The 23263-nt window shown below is 38.4% G+C and overlaps 2 protein-coding genes across 4 annotated transcripts in view; one reads left to right on the top strand and one right to left on the bottom strand.

The window, feature by feature from the left end:
- The window catches only part of ERP44 (endoplasmic reticulum protein 44), a 94031-nt gene that overhangs the window by 59988 nt on the left and 10780 nt on the right, over positions 1–23263 (bottom strand). The window contains exons 1-2 of one of the 3 annotated variants that reach the window (XM_042964754.1): positions 17544–17676; positions 16076–16161 (exon numbers count right to left, since the gene is read on the bottom strand). The exons of 1 other annotated variant lie outside the window; for it this stretch is intronic. In XM_042964754.1, coding sequence (XP_042820688.1) covers positions 16076–16161; positions 17544–17661 — 204 coding nt within the window. In that variant the 5' untranslated portion in view covers positions 17662–17676. Of the gene's footprint in view, positions 1–16075; positions 16162–17543; positions 17677–23263 lie in introns of those variants that run through there. One more of the 3 variants, XM_042964755.1, reaches the window with a different exon arrangement.
- Positions 17704–23263, top strand: part of INVS (inversin) — a 172465-nt gene continuing 166905 nt past the window's right edge. Inside the window, exon 1 of the mRNA XM_042964745.1 lies at positions 17704–17831. The gene's annotated coding sequence lies outside the window, so the exon portion shown is untranslated. The remainder of the gene's footprint in view (positions 17832–23263) is intronic.

The raw sequence follows: 23263 nt of genomic DNA on the forward strand, positions 1-23263 counted from the left end.
TATCTCTCTGACCGACTTGTGCTCTTTCTCTCAAAATAAATAAACTTAAAAAAAAAAAAAAAAAAAAAAAAAGGTTTCTAAAAGTTAAGAAATCCTTGGGAATTAAAAAGCTTTCCTTTCCTGGGGCACCTGGGTGGCTCAGTTGGTTAAGTGTCCAACTTCAGCTCAGGTCATGATCTCACAGCTTGTGAGTTCGAGCCCCACACCCAGGACAGCTCAGAGCGTGGAGCCTGCTTTTGAATCTGTGTCTACTGCCCCCTTTACCCCTCCCCCACCAGCACTCTGTCTCTCTCAAAAATAAACATTAAAGAAGATTTAAAAAAGAATAAAAAAAGCATTCCTTTTCTTCAATTTCCCTGTGTCCTCCATGACCACGTAACTGGCTACTGATGCCAGTGTGCCAGCTGTTATTTCCATAGCATTTCTGAAGCCACCCAGCAGTCAGTTGCTTTTCCCCAAGCACACCCCACAATTTTTCTGCTTCCTCTTCTTTGCATACAGTTTCCTCTACCTGGAAAGTTCTCTTCTCCACTACTGCAGAATCAATCCTTCAAAGACTGACTTCCTCTTCCATGAATAGCTGTCTGATTCTCCTGGTAAAAAATAACTTTCCTTTTCGGGGTACCTTGGTGATTCAGTAGAGCGAGCGTCTGACTTTGGCTCAGGTCATGATCTTGCGGCTTGTGAATGTGAGCCCCTCACTGGGCTAGCTGCTGTCAGTGCAGAGCCCGCTTTGGATCTTCTGTCTCCCTTTCTCCCTGCCCCTTCCCTGCTTGCACTCTCTCTCAAAATTAAATAAATTAAAAAGTAAAATAAACTTAAAAAAAAAAAAAATTTCCTTTCTCAAAACTTTCACCCATTCCATGGGGTGGGGATAGAAAAAGGAGAGATACATGCTAGTGGAAATTAAAATCTTCTCTGGATTAGATATCAAGTTGAAACAAGATACAAGAAAAGATTGGTTACATGACAAAAGATAGTTTTTTAGAAATAAATTTTGTGAAGATATTTTTATTAAGCACTCTCAGTGTTAAGTAAAATTTTAATTGTTACAATATTAAGGTAAATATATGCATAACACTAGTGCAGACAAAATGTTCTAGCGCTCACTGCTAAACCCAGTACTGTTCCTCTTTTGAGAAAACATTAACTGAACAAGACGCTAATCCCACAGGATCTTCTTCAGAAGTATGAGCTAACATCAGTCATAACACATATTGGAAGTGAATTATTAAAGCTTCTCTGTTCATAATTATGCAAATATAAATTACCAATTTTTCCTTATACATGAAGACCATTTGAGTGGCTACTGTTCAAATATATCCTTAAAGGGAATACTATGGCACTCCCTAAATCGAGCATTTCCCTTCAATCTAACCTGCCCACAGAGGCCAGACTCCTCCTTCCAAAAGCTGCTTTGCATATATCAAACCCTCTGCCAAAAAGAATACAAGAACAAAACCAACCAAACAAACAAAAAACCTCCAAGGGTTTTTCTCTGCTTACAGTATAAAAGCCTAAACCTTGAACCTGGCATTTAGGACCATCCACAACTTGCTTTCCTAAGTAACATCCTACTGCTCCCCATTCATATCCCACCCTCCAACTAACAGGAACGTTCTAGTTGGCCATATACTCTCGCTTGCTTGAGACACACCCAGTTTATGCCTGGTTGCTGTGGAATATCACTAACAGCACAATTCCTTTCAAGTGGGTCCCAGTTTGGGCAATAAATTATATGGTCACCATATTAGCAGGAGACCTTTGGCAATGGAAAGGAATTATAACAAGCTCCTCACAAATCCCAAACTATTAATAAGTATGTAATGTCTTCCCACACGATATACAGTAAAAGGAAATAATGAAGAGAAAAGAATAAAGATGGATGCAGATACGAATGCTGCTGAACCAATTACTAACCTCACCCACGGACTTGATATATGAGGCTCTTCACAAGGGAATACAATCAGTAGCTCAGGAAAACCCTTCAATGGTCACTCACAAACGGACAATACAAATCCTGAAGTTTTGAATCCAAAATGCAAGGGGTCTATAGTACATGCAATTACTAAAATGTGTCTCCTTATTCTCTTGCATCCATACTTTCCTTGTGCAGTTTCTTCTTACAATGTCCTGCCTGGAACAGCTAGGAAGGTCTATCTAGTTTTCAAGACCTAATTCAAAAGCTATCTTTTCTATGGGGGCTTTCCTGATGATCCCAGAACCCAGTGATTCATTTCTCTTCTGAACCCACAGAGCACTTTCTGGAGGGTGTTAACAGATTATCATTCACACTGATTACTTGTGCTATCATACCTCCTTCAGGAGACTGAGTACCTTGAAAAAGAGACTGCACCTTATTCAATTTTGTATACCACAGATCCATTTACTACGACACCCTATTTGTATACAGTGAGTACTCAAATACATACAAAGTGAATGAGAAGACAGATGATGTTAATACACTAAGAATTTAGAGGGAGGGTGCTGGAGGCGAGAAATGGGGGAAAGAAGTTCAGAAATGGGAACAGCCAACATTTTTAACATGTTTGAGGATAATAAGGTTATCAAATAAGAATGAAGCCTATTAAAATTTGTTTTTAATTATGTAATGGTGAAGAGCACACTACTAGGTAATTATTTACAGACTCAAATTTAGAGTGAACCTCAGAAGTGATCTTCCTGCCTCCTGCAGAAAGCCCTCTACATCACTAAGTGCTGTCCTGAGTTCCTAGGCATACCTTCTTCAGGTTCCCCTACAGGTATACTCTGATGTGATTTCTAGACACTTCAGCCCATAGCACTTCAGCACCCTCATTTAAGAATAGCAAGGGCACCTGGGTGGCTTAGTTGGTTAAGTGTCTGACTCTTGATTTCAGCTCAGGTCATGATCTGACAATTCATGAGATCGAGCCCTGCCTTGGGCTCTGCGCTGACAGCATGGAGGCTGCTTGGGATTCTCTCTGTCTCTCTCCCCGCCCTCCCCAACTCATGCTTGCACGCATGAACACTCTCTCTCTCAAAAATAAACAAGAATAGCCATGTTACATTAGTGGATAAACTTCTAATATTTCTTATATTGTCTTATTTTAGGACCAGAATCTAATAAACTATCAGGCAGAAGAGGTGATTGGGTATTATTTCTGTTAGCAAGATTTATAGTCACAAAGTATTTGCTAGGCTTTGCCTTAAATGTTTTATTACCATAATTTGATGAGTTTAGAAAACAAGAAGTGTTTCTTTTAAAGCTGAATATCTTAAAACCTTGCTATTCAAATAGTTCCTGAACCAGGAGCACTGGCATCAGTTGGGAGCTTGTGAGAAATGCAGACTATCAGGCCCCAGACCTACTGAATCAGAATCTCCACTTTAACAATATCCCCAAGTGATTCCTATGCACAAAGTTTAAGAAGCACAGCTTTTAAAAAAATTTTTTTAATGTTTATTTTATTTTTGAGGGGGGAGGGTGGGAGGGAACGAGCGGGGGAGGGGCAGAGAGAGAGAGAAAGAGAGAGACACACAGAATCCGAAGCAGGCTCCAGGCTCTGAGCTGTCAGCGCAGAGCCCACTGCGGAGTTCGAACTGACAAACTACGAGACCATGACCTGAGCTAAGTTGGGCAAAGCAGCACTGCTTTAGACAGCAAAGGCTCCAACTCTCCAAGCAAGCATGTAAACCCATTTTAAACTCTGTACAATGTTTATGGTCCTCAAATATGAACACAAGAACAAGTAAGACTCATTTGTGAAAAGTCTGTATTGACATGCAAATTACTGTGATTTTAGAAAAATGTGGAATCTGTAATCTTATTAGAAATTTACAAAGATGTTAATTTTTTAAAGTGCCTTCTGCTTGAATAGAGATTTCTGCATGAAAATTACTGGCATAAAATGGAAGCTTTAATAGAGAATGTTTCCTTCCATGTGGCATTACCGTTCTCAATTGACATTACATCTGCTAGGCATTCTGCAGTAAGAGCTCAGTGTATTTTGCTAAATCTTTCATTTTCCTGCCTTTCTGTTAGGAGACTCTCAAAGCCCTTTACACACTATGTCTCTCCTATAGCAAGAAATAAGTGATGTACGAGGCAACAGCTCTCTTCCATTCTAATCCAAATTGACAAACCAGCCTACTACCTGAAGTCCAGATGCCATGGGACCCAGGCTGCTTCTCCTCCCTGGGGCCACTTCTCTGACTCTCAGTTTTGCATTAAGCTGGCAGGCAACAGAAGCATAGAGATTTTTCAGTCGGCTGCAAGGAGCTAAGAGATATGAAAGGTCCCCAGAGAAAAAAGACTGAGGCTGACAAGCACTGTAAGAGCCTTGAAGCTGTGTATCAATTGAGGCACATCTCACTGTTAGTATTCCCAGAAGCATTATAATGAACTAGAAGTTCAAAGAGAGGGGAAAAATAGAACTAAGTATAGAATAACCCTGGCAAGCTACTTTAACCCTCAAGTGCTCAGTGATACAACCTTTGGCCAAATGACACAAATTTTGGACAAGTCAGAACCAGTCTGCTTTTATACAGAAACATTAGAAAAATTATACCATTCCTCATTAAATAAGTCAAAATATGGTGGGTGCAGACATGTTTGGGAAAATAAATTCTATACCCAAAGAATAATTCAAATGTAGGTAATATAATCCCCAAACTCAAATTCTGCCAGTAGAAACAACGATAGAAAATAAAAATATATTGTTGCAATTCGTATTTTTTCTTGCACATTAGTTGTTTGATCAAGCATGGGTTTCCATTAAAACTGATGTCATTTCGGGGCGCCTGGGTGGCTCAGTCGGTTAAGCGTCCGACTTTGGCTCAGGTCATGATCTCGTGGTCCGTGAGTTGAAGCCCCACATTGGGCTGTGTGCTGACAGCTCAGAGCCTGGAGGCTGCTTCAGATTCTGTGTCTCCCTCTCTCTGACCCTCCCCCGTTCATGCTCTGTCTCTCTCTGTCTCAAAAATAAGTAAACATTAAAAAAAAAACAACTGATGTCATTTCACAATGTACTACAAAGCTTCACTAATCAAAACAGTATGGTACTGACACAAAAATAGACACAGATCAATGGAACAGAATAGAGAGCTGAGAAATAAACCCACAAGTACATGGCCAATTAACCTATGACTAAGGGGACAAGAGTATACAATGGGGAAAAGACAGTCTCTCCAATAAATGGTGCTGGGAAAATTGGACAGCTACATGCAAAATAATGAGATTGGACCACTTTCTTACAATATACACAAAAATAAACTCAAAATCGATTAAAGACCTAAATGTGAGACCCAAAACCATAAAAATCCTAGAAGAGAGCACAGGCAGTAATTTCTCACACTGGCCTTTGCAACATTTTTCCCTAAGGCAAGGGAAACAAAAACAAACTATTGGAACTACATCAAAATAAAAAGCTTTTGCACAGGGAAGGAAACGGTCAACAAAACAAAAGGCAACCTACTAAATAGGAGAAGATATTTAAAAATTATATATCTGGTAAGGGGTTAATATCCAAAATATATAAAGAATTTATACAACTCAACACCAAAAAGAAACAAACAAACAAAAACACACCCCACAAACAAACAAAACAAACCAACACCAAATAACCTGATTAAAAATGGGCAGGGGTGCCTGGGTGGCTCAGTCAGTTAAGTGTCCAACTCTTGACTGCAGCTCAAAAGGGCAGAGGACCTGAACAGACATTTTCCAAAAGACATATGAAAAGATGCTCACTATCACTAATAATCAGGAAAATGCAAATCAAAACAATGAGATATCTCCGCATACCGTCAGAATGCCTAAAATAAAAAAGACAAGAAATAACAAGTAACTGGTGAGGATGTGGATAAAAAGGAACCCTCGTGCACTGTTGGTGAGCATGTATGCTGCTGTGGTCCCCGTGGAACACAGTATGGAGGCGCCTCAAAAATTAAAAGCAGAAATGCCGTATGATCCATTAGTTTCACTACCAGGTATTTACCCAAAGAAAACAAAAACACCAATTCAAAAAAATACATGCATTTCTATGTTTATTGCAGCATTATTTACAATAGCCACGATACTGAAGCAACCCAAGTGTCCATCCATAGATGAAGGAATAAAGAAGGTACAGTACGTGTACACATACACACACAATGGAACGTTACTCGACTATTAAAAAAAAAAAAAAGAGGAGATCTTGCCATTTGTGACAACATGGATGAACCCAGAAGGTATTATGTTAAGTGACATAAGTCAGAGAAAGATAAGTATCATGTGATTTCACTTATATGTGGAACCTAAAGATCAAAACAAATAAAAAGCAGAAACAGACCCATAAATATAGAGAACTGATGGTTATCATCAGAGACGGGGTAGGTGGGTGGGGGAAATGGGTGAATGAGAGTGGGAGCTACACAGCTTCCAGTTATAGAATGAGAATGTCACAGAAGAGGCGCAGCATAGGGAGCACAGTCAACGGCACTGGAACAGCGTTGTATAGTAACAGGTAGTGGCTACACTTGTGAACACAGCATAATGTGTGAACTTGTCCCATCACTATGTTGTACCCCTGAAACTAATGTAACATTTTATGTCAACTATACTAAAAGAAAAAAAAAATGGGGGTGCTGACAGTGCAGAGCCTCCCTGCGATTCTCTCTCTCTGTCCCTCCCCTACTCTATCAACATAAATAAATAAACATTTTTTAAAAATTGATGGGGTGCCTTGGTGGCGCAGTTGGTTAAGTGTCCAACTCTTGATTTTGGCTCGGGTCATGGTCTCCCAGTTTCGTGAGCTCGAGCCTCGCATCGGCTCTGCACTGACTGCACTGACCCCATGGAGCCTGCCGGATGGAGCTTCTCCCTTTGTCTCTGCCCCTCCCCCACTCGCACTCTCTAAACAAACAAACAAACAATAAATAATTAAAAAGTCGATGTCATCTGTGTGTTTGGTTCCCCACTGTATTCTAAATACGGGATGAGAGCCTAATACAAGACGATATGTTAACTGTACTGGAATTAAAACAAAAAACAAAAAAAGGAAGGGGATCAACTAATTTACCTAGAATAGACAATGTAGTACTCTGACCTTCACAGAAAAGTCCAAAGCTTTTCAGAAATGGGATTGATTTTCTCAATGTGTGGAAAGGGTTTTTCTCTTAAAATCACCCCATACCCCTCCCCTAAAACCTAAAATTCTAGCAATGGTGGTACTAACAAAGCATGGGAATTGGGAGAAAAGTTAAGATGATAATTGTCTTCTTTTTCTGTACACAGTCTGGAACCAGAGGTGGGGGGTGGGGGAGGAGGAGGGAGGGTGGTGTGAGACAACATCCCATTCATCACTGTCTCCAGAACAAATACTTGCAAATATATACCGAGAGAAAATTATGACTACTCTTCTTGTGCTGCACTGTAATTCTCACACAGGATGCCTCATGAAACCAAGTTCCCTTAATGGAATCTACATACATGTTGGTACATATTTTTTTGTTAGATCATTCACTCCATAAATATTTCACTGAGTCATCTACTGTATACATGCTAGGCACCGTACTAGGCACTAGGGATAGGGTTGTGAATAACATTATATATATGCATATATATACAAACATCTAGCAAGATCATCAAACTTAAATTCTCTTTCACATTGAAAAAAAGAGAAAGAGAAGATTCTCTCTGTCTGAAGTATTTTAATTGAAAAGACATCCATAGTTCCTGGCAAAGTCATTCTCAAAAGACAACTGCTGGGCACCAAACAATGAGAATTACAGAGTATGTCACAGGCTCTTTTTGCTTAGGCTTTCAAGAAGCTTTGAGTTAATCTTAATGCAGACAACTACACTGACACTGTTACTGAACAATCTTAACATTACCAAAAGTGGAATGACCAGATATTAATGCTTCTTTATAGGATACAATAGGAAATAAAAAGCACCACTTACAAAGTATTAACCCAAAAAACTGAACCTGACCTCAATCTCATCAAGCCCAAGAACTAGTACAAGGAAACAATGAATACAGAGTAAAACACAAAATGACACCATGGGGATCCAAGAAGCCATGTCAAGAGATAGGAAATTTTAGGGGCACCCGGGTGACTCAGGCAGTTAAGCGTCTCACACTCTTGATCTCAACTCAGGTCTTAATCTCAGGATTGTGAATTCAAGCTCCATGCTGGGCTCCACGGTGGGCATGAAGCCTACTTAAAAAAAGAGAGAGAGAGGAAATTTTACAGGAAAAATGACAGCTTATCTTCACCGGGGCTCCCCCCAAAAGCAGATCCCGAGACAAGTAGTCCAATACAAGCAGTTTATTTGGAAGAAAAAGGAAGTACCCATAAAGAAATGGGGAAGAAGGATGGGGAAGATACCCACTATACAACATAATACAGTGAACTAAATGCCAATGTTTTTACTTTTTAAACAAATTTCAAGGTTTGTACCATATAGGCCCTGATATATCCTAAACTGTATAATTTAAATCCTTTAACTGTCTTATTTGCCAATTTCTGCTGGTGGCATATTTATTTCTAAACTGCACAAAGTGAAGAAAATGCCTCCTATATACATCAAACAATGTCTGTATTTCACTACTAAACATATGGCCCTGACCCTTCTTGGTAAGTCAACAACCTTCAATGAAGAACTGTTCTTTGGTAAAACCTTCAGTTTCTTGTCTTCCATATTCACTAGTTCTGGAATGACTCTCAGGCTTTTTGGTTTCCTTTCCGTGAGTACTATGTTCTACGATAAAAAATATTTTCATTAACAAATCCAAAAATGATTCCATTTTTTTTAAGTTTATTTATTTTGAGGGGGAGAGAGAGAAAGCACATGCACAAGTGGGGTAAGGGCAGAGAGAGAGGGGAGAGAGAGAATCCCAAGCAGGCTCTGCACTGTAAGCACAGAGCCTGGTGTGGGGCTTGAACTCACCAACCATAAGATCATGACCTAAACGGAAACCAAGAGTCGGATGCTTAACTGACTGAGCCACCCAGGCACCACCCAAGAATGATTCCATTTTTATATAGGCCTAATGTGTTAATCCACTGCTTAAAAATCTGTATCTTCAAAATTGTACTGTTCCTTCAGATCAAACCAATTCTAAATGTCAATCAGAACTAATCTTTGAAAGGCCACATAATTGCTGGGATACCTGTAGTAATTCAATCACCAGATGAAAGAATCATTGGCTGCCCCATAGCCCACATACTGTTTTAATTAAGTCTGCAAAGGGGCGCCTGGGTGGCTCAGTCAGTTAAGCATCTGACTTCAGCGCAGGTCATGATCTCACAATCTGTGAGTTCAAGCCCTGCGTTGGGCTCTGTGCTGACAGCTCAGAGCCTAGAGCCTGCTTTGGATTCTGTGTCTCCCTCTCTCTCTGACCCTCCCCTGTTCATGCTCTGTCTTTCTCTGTCTCAAAAATAAATAAACGTTAAAAAAAAAAAAAAATTAAGTCTGCAAAGCAAATGGATTTGTCCTTTCCCCTTTGGTCTAAATTTCCTGCCCCCCGCCCCATGATAGTCTCAAAGCTTTCATAAATATTAAGGGTCATTACTTCATGATCTCCATCACTACCATGTAGTGTTTTAGCTTTCTAAGCAATTTGACCAAAAGTAATCAGGGAATGACCATGGTTTATTAAAGGGAAATCCAAATTTAGGACTCTATCTCACTTGTGCACTTCTGTCTCCCTTTTCTTAGTTGCCATGAGATAAAGAAGGAACAAGGATGGACCTAGAGGGTATTAGGCTAAGTGAAATAAACCAGATAGAGAAAAACAAATACCATAAGATTTTGCCCAAAAATGAATCTAAAAAACAAATGAACAAACAAACAAAAAGAATCAGACCTACAAACACAGAGAAGTTTAAACTGATAGTTGCCAGAGTAAAAGGAGGTTGGGGGTGGGCAAAATGGGTGAAGGGGAGTGGGAGATAGAGGCTTCCAGTTATGGAATGAGTAAGTCACCAGAATAAAAGGTACAGCATAGAGAACATAGTCAGTGGTATTGTGATAGTGTTGTACGGTGATGGTAGCTATACTTGTGGTGAGCAGAGCATAATGTACAGAGATGCTGAATCACTATGTTGTACACATAAAACTAATGGAACATTATGTGACAGCTATACAACCCCAACCCAAAAAAGCAAGTCCACATGATACTAAATAGTTTACAGTCCTCTGAAAGGACAATAAACATTATGTATATAATAACTTTTATTTACTTTTCAGCTAAGTAAGGCTATAAGATGACCTACATAATACATTAAAAAGTTTTATCTGAGTTACCAGATATTCACCAAAGGGGTTACATCTAGAAAGGGGGAAAGAAGTTAGGAATGGGAAGAGGTAAAGGGACACAAGTTTTCTTTTTTATTCCACTTATTATATTTATTTCTTTCTATATTAAATTGTTTACTCTAGAATGTTTTCCTATATCATTTGAAAAATTACTAATTAAGCAATATAATTTGTTTTTACTCCTTTGATCAGTGAGGTTAAGATTTTTTTTAAATTTTTTTTAATGTTTATTCTTGAGAGAGAGAGAGAGAGAGAGAGAGAGAGAGAGAGAGAGAGAATGTGAGCGGGGGAGGGGCAGACAGAGAGAGAGAGACACAGAATCCAAAGCAGACTCCAGACTCTGAGATGTCAGCACAGAGCCCAACACAGGGCTTGAACGAACCATGAGATCATGACCTGAGCTGAAGTTGGACGCTTAACTGAAGTTGGGACGCCATCCAGGCGCTCCAGTATGGTAAGATTTTTAAAAGATTTCCTAACAGTGAATAATCCTTATCTTCTTAGAATAACTCCATCTGCTCAAGTTGCAGATTTATTTAATATTCTACTAAATTCTATATGCTAATATTTTACTAGGATATTTGTGTTAATATAATGGTTGAGATTGTTCTGTAGTTCTCCTTTTGGGTACTGCTTTTACTAGATATTTAGATATTTTACTAGATATGTAGGTCTTCAAACAAAAATTGGATAAGCTTCACCTTTCACAGTGAGTTGAAATAGTTTTGATAACACAGGGATGAGTGGTTGAGTAGAGCCTTTGGAGGCAGACTGCCTGGATTTGCATCCTAGATATGTCACTTCCTAGTGGTTGACATTGGGCAAATTAATCATTTTGTGCCACAGTGTCCTCATCTATAAAAAAGGGGTGATGATGATGATGGTGATATGATTTCACAGTGTTATTTTGAGAATTCATATACAGCACAGAGCTGTATTACATATTTGTAAGCATTCATCCATGAAATCGTCTGAGCCAGGTGCTTCTGGGGAGGGTACCGCTTTGTAACTTTTCTATGTAGACATAGTGATACATATAGATTGAGCTATTGGACATACTATAGCACTACTATTTATCTATTTCTACTGATAGACATTTGGGATATTTCTAGATTTTATTATTACAAACGATGCTGCATCAACATTCATGTGTTTATGCATATTAGAAGCATTTTTTTGAGGGTCTGTAACTAGGAGTTAAATTGCTATGTCTAAGCACACGTGGATCAATTTTAGCAAATATTTCCATATTCTTATCAGAGCGCCCCTTCTGTTTTTTATAATTCTCTATAGATGTTTTGGTCTTGACTAATTCCTTCCTCCTGTTTTCACTATTATCCTTATTTTTGATAGCTAGAATTTAGTGTTTTATGAGTACATTCCAACACCCATATTTATTCAACACAGTGATTACTCATACTTTACATCTCAGTTGAGTGGATTATGTCTATGAGCAGATTTTTCAAGAAGAGAACATGGGCATTAGACTTCCCTCAACTCTGGAGACCCTTCCTCCTTATTTCTCACATGAAGCAGTAGCTGACTTTGCCCTCCCCAGAGCTCTGAACACCAGCTCTGTGGATCTTCCTTTCAAATTCCTACCTTTTGATGATGATAATCTCTTATTTCCCTCAATCTAGGCATAGAACTACTTCCCAGTGTTATTACTGTCTTTGTTTTTTGCTCTTTCAGCCCCCAACATCTATGTAACCAATTCCCCATATTAAATCCTTTCCCATATATTGGTGGGAAGGAATGAACAATCAGTAATTGCTAATCAGTAATTACTGATCAATAATCAGAAATTACTAATATCAGAAATGAAAGAGAGGACATCACACTACAGATCCCATGGACATTAAAAGGATAATCAAGAAATACTATGAACAACTCTCAGTCCACAAATTTGATAACCTAGGAAATAGAACAATTCCTTGAATGACACGATCTGCCAAAACTCACACAAGGAGAAGACGACTATCTACATAGGCCTATATCTATTAAAGAAATTCAATCAAAAATCAACAACCTTCCAAGAGAGAAAGCACCAGGCCCAGATGGGTTCACTGGGGAACTTTACCACACACTTAAGAAATTATCATTCTTTATAATCTCTTTGAGAAGACAGAAGCAGAGGAAATACATCCTAAGTCATTCTAGAAGCCAGTGTTACTCTAACACCAAAATCAGACAAAGACATTACGAGAAAACTATAGACCAATTTCTCTCATAAATGCAAAAAGATATTAGCAAACTGAATCCAAAATTGATACAAAGAATTATATACCATGACCAAATGGGGATTTATCCAAGGAATGCAAAGCCAATTCAATATGTGAAAATCATTCAATATAATCCATTATATCAACAGGCTATAGAAGAAAAATCATATGATCACATTGATACATGCAGAAAAAGCATCTGACAAAATATAATACCCTTTCATGATAAAAACTCTCAGTAACCTACGAATAGAAGTGAACTTCCACAACTAGTTAATGAACCTCTACCTCTACTATCATACTTAGTGGTGAGACACTTGAAGCTTTCCAATTAAGATCAGGTACAAAGCAAAGATGTTTGTTTTTCAAGACCATACTGGATGTCCTAGCTAATGCAATAAGACGCAAAAAAAGGAAATAAAACATACACAGATTGGGAAGGAAGCAACACAACTGCTTTTGTTTGCAGATGATAGATAATCTATGCAAATCCAAAAGCAATAACAACAACAACAAAAAAGAAACCTCCTGGAACTAATAAACAATTATAGCAAGGTTGCAGGATATGACATCAATAAACAAAAGTCAATCGCTTTTCTATCAGTATCATTTACATTGGCATCCTCCAAAATGAAACACGTAGTATTAATCTAACAAAATATGCATAAGATCTACATGAGGAAAACTATGAAACTCTGATGAATGAAATCAAAGAACTAAATACATGGAGAGTTATTCTATGTTCATGGATAAGAAAACTCAAAATTGTTAAGAGGTCAGTTCTTCCCAACTTGATCTATGGATTCAGTGCAAACTCAATACAAATCTCAGCAACTTATTTTGTGGATACTAAGAAACTGTTTCTAAATTTCATATAGAAAGGCAAAAGATCCAGAATACACAACAATTGAAGGGCAAGAACAAAATTGGAAGATTGACACTATCTGATTTAAAGACGCACTCTAAAGCTACAAGGAACAAGACAGTGTGACACTAGCAAAAGAATACACAAATAGACCAATGGAAAAGAAGGCTCGTAGACTCATAAATAGAATCAACTGATCTCTGACAAAGAAGCAAAAGCAATACAATAGAAAAAAGACAGCCTTTTCAACAATGATGCTATAACACCTGAACATCCACATGCAAAAAAATGAACCTAGACACAGACCTTATACCTTTCACAAAAATTACTTCAAAATGGATCACAGACCTAAATGTAAAACAAAAAACTATACAACTCCTAAAGGCAATAAATTTAGATCATCTTGGGTTTGGTGATGACTTTTTAGATATAACACCAAAGGCATGATCCATAAAAGAATGAATTGATAAGCTGGATTTCATTAAAATTAAGATTTTCTGCTCTGCAAAAGGCACTGTCAAGAGAATAAGATTATAAGCCATACATTGGGAGAAAGTATTTACAAAAGACACAACTGACAAAGAACTTTTATCTAAAATATACAAAGAATTCTTAAAACTCAACAATAAAAAAACAATCTGTTTAAGAAGTGGGCCCAAAACCCTAACAGACACAAGCCATACAGATGGCAAATAAGCATAAAAAAACACGCTTTGCAGGGCACCTGGGTGGCTCAGCTGGTTAAGCGTCCAACTTCGGCTCATGTCATGAGCTCATGGTTCATGAGTTCCAGCCCTGTCTTGGGCTTTGCGCTGACAGCTAAGAGCCTGGGGCCTGCTTCAGATTCTGTGTCTCCGTCTCTCTCTGCCCCTCCCCTGCTTGCTCTCTGTCTCTGTCTCTCTCTAAATTAAACAAACATTAAAAAAATTTAAAAACATGCTTTTCATCATATATCCTCAGGAAAATGCAAATTAAAAGGACGAGATACCACTACACACCTATTAGAATGGCCAAAATCCACAATGCTGACAATATCGAATATTGGCAAGGATGCGGAGCAACAGAAATTCTCATTCATTGTTGATGAAAATGCAAAATGGTACAGCCACTTTGGAAGATAGTTTGGCTGTTTGTTGCAAAGCTAAACATCACCTTAACATGTAATCCAGCAATCCATGCTCCTTGGTATCTACTCAAAGGAAGTGAGAACTTATGTTCGCTCAAAACCTACCCATGGATGTTTACAAAAGATTTTATAACTGTCAAAACTTGGAAGTGACCAAGATGTCCTTCAGTAGGTGAACTGATTAACTGTAGTACATCCAGATGAAGGAATACTATGCGGTGCTTAAAAAAAAAAAAAAGGAATAAGCTATTAAGCCGTGAATGAATATACAGGAAACTTAAATGCACACTACTAAGTGAAAGAAGACAATCTAAAAAAAAACTACACTATGTTTATTTCCCACCATATGACATTATGAAGTATAAGGCAAGAAAAAGCAAAGCTATCAAGATAGTAAAAATATCAGTGGCCAGAGTTTAGAAGGGAGAGATGGATAAATCAGTAGAGCACAGAGGATTTTTAGGGCAGTGACACTACTTTGTATAATACTATGATGATAGATACATGTCATCACACATTTGTCCAAACCCACAGAATGTACAAAAACCAAGAGTAAATCCTAATGTAACCTCCAGGCTTTGCGTGATAATGATGTGTCAAGGTAGGTTCAACAACTATAATAAACACGCCACTTTGGGTGGGGGATGTTGATAATGAGGGAGGCTAAGCACATGTGAGGGCAGCGAGTACACAGGAAATCTCTGTACCTTCTGCTTAATATAGCTGCAAACCTGAAACTGTTCTTCAAAAAAGAAACTATTCATTCAAAAATGAATACACATTAAAAAGAAAAAGTTATCCCTTATTCCATTATTAATTCAAATTAAAGTTATTTTCCTAAATATCTTTAATGCGAAAAACTATTTAATTCACTACTTTTCTTTTATCTTTTTTTAATTTTTTTTTCATGTTTGTTTATTTTTTGAGAGAGAGAGAGAGACAGAGTGCAAGGGGAGGGGCAGAGGGAGAGGGAGACACAAAATCTGAAGCAGGCTCCAGGCTCTGAGCCATCAGTACAGAGCCCAATGCAGGGCTCAAACCCACAAACACTGAGATCATGACCTGAGCTGAAGTTGGACACTTAATCGACTGAGCCACCCGGGGGCTCCATTACTTTTATTTTCAAGCCTAAAGAATAACATCTGAGATATATACACATGCACATGAATAGTTTATTTCTTTCTGTCTATGGATCTATATAAATATAGATTTGGGGTCAAAAAGGACCACAGAGGCTGCAGTGGGTTGAACAGGGCACCCCCAAAATTCATGTCACCCAGAGCTTCAGACTGTGACCTTACTTAGAAACAGGGCTCTTGCGGATATGATGATCACAAGATGAAATCATCCTGGATTTAGGATTTAGGGTGGGCCCTGTATCAAATGGCTGATGTCCTTGCAAGAAGAGAAGAGACCATAGAGACACAGAGAGGAAAAGATGATGTAAAGATGGAGGTAGAGACTTGGTGTGATCCATCTATAAGCCAAGGAATGCCTGGAGCCACTGGAAGCTAGAAGAGGCAAAGAAGGATTCTCCCAGAGAAGATTGAGAGGGGCAGTGGCCCTACTAGTTAGTACCTTGATTTCAGGCTTCTGGTTTCCAGAACAGTGAGAGAATAAATTTGTTTTAAGCCACCAAGTTTGTGTTAGTTCATTGCAGCAACCTTAGGAAACCAATACAAAAGCAAAATCATGTTAGTTTACATTTAAGAACTAAGTACAAAAAGCAAAGAAGTCATGACCACTCATACATGTATTTGGCAAAGCAAATACACCACTAGCAAGAAGTCTTCGTCATTAGAATCCTTTCATATGATAATGACCTTGCATTTAAAAACCTAAGACTGTTATAAAATAATGAAAACGTTATTTCACTATAGAAATGCCTCTCTTCTTGCTCTATTTTACTTTTGTCAAGGAGGTGGTTTTATGCTCTTGTATTCATTTGTTTCCTTAGTACCTGTATGATGCTTGACAAACAGTAGAGACTCCACAATGTCTGCTAAATGAACAGACTGAACTAAATAAAGTTCTTCCATTTTCAGACATTCTACAATTCTATAAGACCACAAAAGAAGCCTATCTACTTAAAGCTGGGAGAGGCCATGAATAACATTTGTTTTGCAATCAGACTAGGAAGCATTTTCTGAAATCTTTGCTTGAGGACTAGTACTCAATTATGACAGTGAAAGGATCACTTTTAAATAGGGAAAAAAAAAAAAAAAAAAACATGTGCTTCACCATAAAGCAGGAATTCTAGAGACTCCCTTCCCTCAAGTATTTTAAGAAAAATATTTGGCCTGCCTCAGGACAAACTAGCAAGTAAAAAAGTGACAAATCAAAAAAATACCACATTCATCTTGGATTTAATTTAAAGAGGGAGGGGGAAAAAAGCAAATTTCAATCAGCTGGAGTTTACATCTTCTATCACTGTGGAAATTATAAGCATAATTCTCCTATTTACCAGGAAGCGAAGCGACTACAGCAATCCCAATGAGCATTTTGTTTTTAGTAATCAAGAAAGTTGTCCGATAATGGGTCTATGTAGGCTAAGCAGTCTTCTAAATCGAACTCCCCCAGTAGTCAAATAAATGATCATATGCAAAAGTCACGAAAACATACTTTAAAAAAATTTTTTTAATGTTTATTTATTTTTTAGAGAGAGAGAGAGAGAACTGGGAAGGCGCAGAGAGAGAAGGGGACAGAGGATCCCAAGCAGGCTCCACACTGTCAGTGCAGAGGCCGATGTGGGGCTCAAACCCACAAACTGTGAGATCATGAACTGAGCCGAAGATGGACGCTCAACCAATTGAGCCACCCAGGCGCCCCCAAAACATACTCCATAATTTTGAATTTTGTTTTCAACATCATAATATATAAAGACAGCACTGAAAGAGGACCATAAACTATAATAATTACTCAGCCGTAAATTACTTCTTAGCATCACCTTAATCAGCCTCTCTAACCTGTACTTCACTAGGTCAAAATGATAGTTATTTAGAATTACAAAGCCGAAGGGGCCCACGTCTATCTAACTGCATAATACCTCCACTCCCATCTTGTGCAGGACTCTCCCTGACAGCATCCCTGGCAGAATAGCCATTTGGCCTCCCACGGGAACACCTGCTCTGAGAGAAAGCTTTTGACACGGCAAACCAACCCATTATGACATAGCACCACTAGAAACTTTTACCTTTACTGGGAGGCACATCTGCTCACCTTTCCCTTCTACACATTCCTCACAATTCTACCATGTACAGCTCATCAAGAACACACCCACAAGCTCCTGGCAGTCCCTGGTTGAGAACCAGTGGGGACGGAAGCACTGAAGCAGGTATGGCCTGTGGGGAACTGAAAAGCACATTCTGTCCTTCAAGAGCTTCGTGACCATGCGTGCAAAGTTAGCATACAAGATACATGATGCAAGTACTGCAAGGCTTACACCAAGTATCCTAGAAAAATTTAGAGAGAGCAGAAAAGTGGCAGAGAGCACTGCCATGGGTTAGATGAGCAGAGCAGTTTCTATGGGTAAAGCGAGGGAGTAGCAAAGCCTGGCTTTTCACATAGTGCAGTATTGATAGACACACTGGAAGGTTAGGCTGGGCCGGATTGTTAACAACAACAAAAACAGGGTATAAGGAGAGTAAGTATAATACCCTTGAAAGCCAAATAGAGGGGTTGATCTCTGCTGTAGCAGAAAAGAAGGGAGCATGGAAGACTTCTTGTCAGTGAGGAGCACCATTTCAAGACTAAGGTTAGAGGTCCATATTCTATGAGGTAAAACTACACAGTTAAAGAGTGACACATAATATAGGGGAGGGATACAAAGGCCTAACCCGGGGTGGGGGAAATTTGGGAGACTTTTAAAAGAAAGTAAATTGGTCACGATGACACACTAAAGGGTAGAAACATTCAATGAGCCAAAGCTATAAACCTAGGTGACTGACATAACTCAAAGGAGAGGAAGACTGTCCTAGAGAAAGAACTTCTGTGCAGTTACTGATCTACCTCAATGTCACTACTTATCTGCCTTGTTCAGTCAGTAAGAAAACAGCTGACAGAAGATGAGGTGCCTTCTACTCACCAGCATAAAGAGGCTAGAAATGGCATTTGACTACATTTTATAACCAGGACTAAAGCACTAAGGGAATAACTGAGCCCAAGGCACTAACCGAGACACTGACAGACTCCTCGGCCACTGCAAACTTTAGAACAGTAATAAAGCTGAGAGGTAAAATGACTGGATGACAAGATGGAATGGGAAGGGAGGAAAGCGACTCTTGTACATTCAAGAACATCCCCGTTTACTTCCTGATCGCCTGCTGTTGCTAGGATGTAGGCCCTTCCCCCTTCCCCAACTCCTGGCGAGTGGGGGAAGGGGAGGGGTAGAGAGAGAAAAAGAAAGAACTCCTAGAGCATGGACCGAGCAGGGAGAACAGCACTTCAAGAAGAAATGGGGTAGTTGACAGTATGAAATGCTCAAAGGGTGACGAGCAGCAGACTTACCAAAGAGTAGGGCAATTCCCAATTAAGGGGCTGGTGTGACCTAGGGAATAGGTCACAATCACCAGTTTTAAAAAGCCAAATCATATTTGTTAGCCTCTAGGAAGGCAGACATCGGCTCCTCTATTTATAAACTTTCAATCTACAAATTTAGAAGTTTCCACAGATGCAAATCAAATAAAACCACGTAGATTCTGCCTGCCACCAACAGATGAAATAAATCAGTCATGCCTTATACAGTATGTCACTCTGGACTTATGAACAAGGCCATTAACAAACATCATTTCAGAACCTAAACATAAATGCTTCTTTATGTTTTTTGAATAATTTCCAGTGAAAAAATAGTGTTTGCATGGCATTGGTTTTAATTACTAAAATACCTTACTGATATGAATTACCTCAGTTCTGATGATGGGTGGATAACCTTTACTAATAATACAAGTGTCCTGTATTTCTTTTAGAAGAAAATGTGCCCTGGGGTGCCTGGGTGGCTCAGTCGGTTGGGCATCCGACTTCGGCTCAGGTCAAGATCTCGTGGTTTGTGAGTTCAAGCCCTGTGCCAGGTTCTGTGCTGATAGCTCAGAACCTGGAGCCTGCTACATATTCTGTGTCTCCTCCTTTCTCTGCCCCTCCCATGCTTGTGCTCTGTCTCTGTCTCTCAATAGCAAATAAATGGTAAAAAAAAAAAAAAAAAAAAAAAAAAAAAAGTTTTTTTTAATTAAAAAAAAAAAAGAAAGAAAATGTGCCCTGAAGACACCCTCATTCATTCTTTAAGCTAAAACTCTTTTCAACAACCTGAATAAAGGTACCTTTTAAGCCATTAAGAAAATATTTCCTATCCCATCTTTACAATAAGGGTATTAACTTAGCACTTCAAAGTAATATTCCAAAATAAGTGATACTTGGAAAATCTTCTCATACAGACATGCTGTCTGCTAATTAACTCAAATATCACCATCCTTTCTGTATTAGAACAGCTAAAATTGGTCCAGGGAAATTAGTACTACTGTATAAATCAAAATTCCCCAAATAAAGGAGACAAGAAAGACTTTTCACTAAGGCATCAAACGTAACAGTTGCTTCAGTCATACCTAGTCAGGTGGTTTCTCTTGCCTCATGGGTCAAATGAGAAAGACTGAAACTCTTGATTATTTTCCTACAGAATATTGGATACTTCTCAGAATTAAAAGCTATTTCTTGAGGGTTCATCTTATTATATACCTTAAATCACTCTTTTGTTCAAGATAATAACTGGTATATATCAAGGAGGTCTTTACGCAAGTGTTGTAGAACTAGGAAATACAATTTGCCCTCCTCTTCTAACCAAGTACTCATCTTCCCAATTGGAAGGATTTTTAGATGTATCAATGAGATTAGAAAAGCAATATTATATGATGAGCTTTTCTTGATCCAAGTTGAAATACCCATCCTACACTATCTTATATGCCACTGGTTCTCAGCAAATACCTTCATCAGAGCATCCAAATTAAAAAATATTTATTATACCCTCAGTTTCCATCATATGTATAACTTACTAAAAGTGTTGAGCCAAAACTTACTAAGAGTATTAGATATTATACATGCTTATGTGTAAATAACTTTACTTCCCACTGGAAGCAATATTTAAGGGATAACTATCATACAAGTAAGTTAGGCTTATAGGAACGAATGAAACTGTATAACCAGCAATTTGAATCTTCCACATCTACAGAAAATAGGATTTTTATTTTTCTATCTTTTCAGTGACCAAAAATATGCTATCATAATCGTCTCTTCCCTTACTGAATTCAACAAGAAGATTATATATTTCCAAAGAATCATCATCATTTTCCAAATATTTAGTCAATTACAGCAGTCAAGGATATATTTTTTTTTAATGATTTTGAGTGTACAAAGTAACAGAAATGATGCCTTTCCTTGTGGAGCAAATGATACCTTTCAAACCGCAAAGCATAAAGCATGTTTCTCCACTTCCATTTCTACCACTTACAGGAATTTGTTTGCTTTTGTATTAAAAGCAGAAATGCATATCAGGTTAGATTTTTATTTCTATCAATCACAGTTACATTTGTCACTATTTTGATAAGACTACTGCATAACTCACCAGGGGAAAGAGACAAGTTGATAAGTACTTTAAGAAGCCACTAATATTTAGAATTAGACTTTTAGAATAAAAAGGTCATCCATTTACTCATTTCTGAGGGTCAAAAAAAAGGTAGTACAAGCACAGAAAGATGATTAGCACATGTGCTGTCCTCCTACAAGGTACTTTCTCCATTTCATAATAATGACTCCATCCACTTGACAGGCTTTCCTTCTCTATTCATTCATCACCTTACAAAACAAAAATATCGCCTGTATGCCAGACGTGATGCAAAGTACTTTATATACCATATATCTTACAACTTTGCAAAATAATCATGCCTACTTTTAAAATAGAAAACGTAAGGGTCAGAAGGTCAAGGAACTTTGCTTAATATCAATCACACAGCTACAAAGGGTTAGAGCTGGGAATGGGCTAGGTCTTCCCAGCATCAAAGACACTCTACCTTCTGGTATTGCCAGTTATCCTGGAAATCCACCCCTAGAACTATTTCCATAATTCATCAACTTTCCCTGAAAGGGATATACATTGCATATCTAGGCTTCTAGGGAGAGAAACCAAGTAGAAAACATGTTTGAAGCACTCAAAAATATTTCAGTCTAACAACCTGTATTTACAAACCCATATATTATCTCTTTTACATCATTATAACAACTCTGAAGCTGAAGTAGTAATTATATTATTCCTATTTTATAAATGAGGAACTGAAACTTTACAGTATCTGGTATACACTACATACAAACACTTGTTAAATGATGAAGACTCAAATAGGTTAAGTGACCTCTCCAAACTAGTGGCAGAATAGGGTTCAAGTTAATACCTGTTATAAAACCAATGGCCTGTCCAACAAAACGCAACTGTCTCCATTAACTGCTATCATCATTTTATACTGAATTTATATGCAGACTAAGTACAGTTATAAAAAAGAGGTAAGCAGATAACTTACTCATTTAATAGTCACACTTTTAAGCCGCTTTTGTGAGTATAATAATGACTGTAATTATCAGCATCAGAAGACCACAGGAGCTGGAAGCTAGTCATGCCAGCTCATTACTTCAGTGCACACAATTTTAATACCACTGAACAGACAACTTGAAAGTTACCCAAAAAAGGAAATGTATTCAAACATTCATCACTCATGGATTCCCTTATCAAGCAATATTTGTTGAGCACCTACTATGTGAAAGAAACCAGGAAAGTTGAAGTGCCTATTATATACCATGGACACATTCACAAATAGTCTTATTTGTCTTTTCAGAACTCTGCAGAAGAGGTTTTTATCCCCATTTTGATAGGTGAGAAAATGGAAACTCAGAAAGGTTGAATAACTTCTTAAAGTTAAATGGTCAAGGTAGGAGTTACTTCCAAGTTACGTGAACCCAAGCAGAGGCACACACACAGGGCCATCTTCGGTGGTCCCACATCGACAGTGCTCTACCACTCTACACCAGGGTCAAAAGAGAGCAACACAAACCTACTTTTTCAAAACATACATGTTACTGTTAAAAGTCCTTCCAAATATGCAAAGGAAGAAACTGGAAGGACATATATATTAAAATGCCATCAGTGGGTAGGATCTGAGCTTTTTATTTTCATTACACTTTTCTGTATCAAGCAGCATACTGCTTTCAGGAATCAAAAAATATGGTAGGAAAACTTTTAACATTTGAAGTTACTACAACTGTAGGTTGTGACCCACCCTGTCATATAGAGAGAATATTTTTAATTTAGCATGGGGGCCCAATGGGATAAATACTGGCACATTAGGCTACTCCCAGCAGGAGCAACTGGGCCAGGGCTGAGGAGATCACTATTTCCAGCAACACTATTAGGAAGTTCCACCTTATTGGGGTCAGGTCAGCAATTCTTTTTTTAATAAAGCACAGAAAAAAGAAAGAAAGAATCAGTAAACATACACAGTAAGAGTAAGCACAACTTTGCAAAATGTGTTTTAGCCACATGACTTCATCTTCTAACATACCATATCTTATGCATAGTATGACCACCACGCCGTCCTCCTGGCTGGTCCTTGGATATGCTTGGGACACTCCCACATTTGGGACTCTACCCCTGCTTTCTTCCTCAAGAAATCCAGATGACTGGGGCACCTGGGTACCTCAGTCGGTTAAGCAGCTGACTTCAGCTCAGGTCATGATCTT

Source organism: Panthera tigris, chromosome D4, assembly GCF_018350195.1.
Source record: "Panthera tigris isolate Pti1 chromosome D4, P.tigris_Pti1_mat1.1, whole genome shotgun sequence".
Classification (NCBI taxonomy): domain Eukaryota; kingdom Metazoa; phylum Chordata; class Mammalia; order Carnivora; family Felidae; genus Panthera; species Panthera tigris.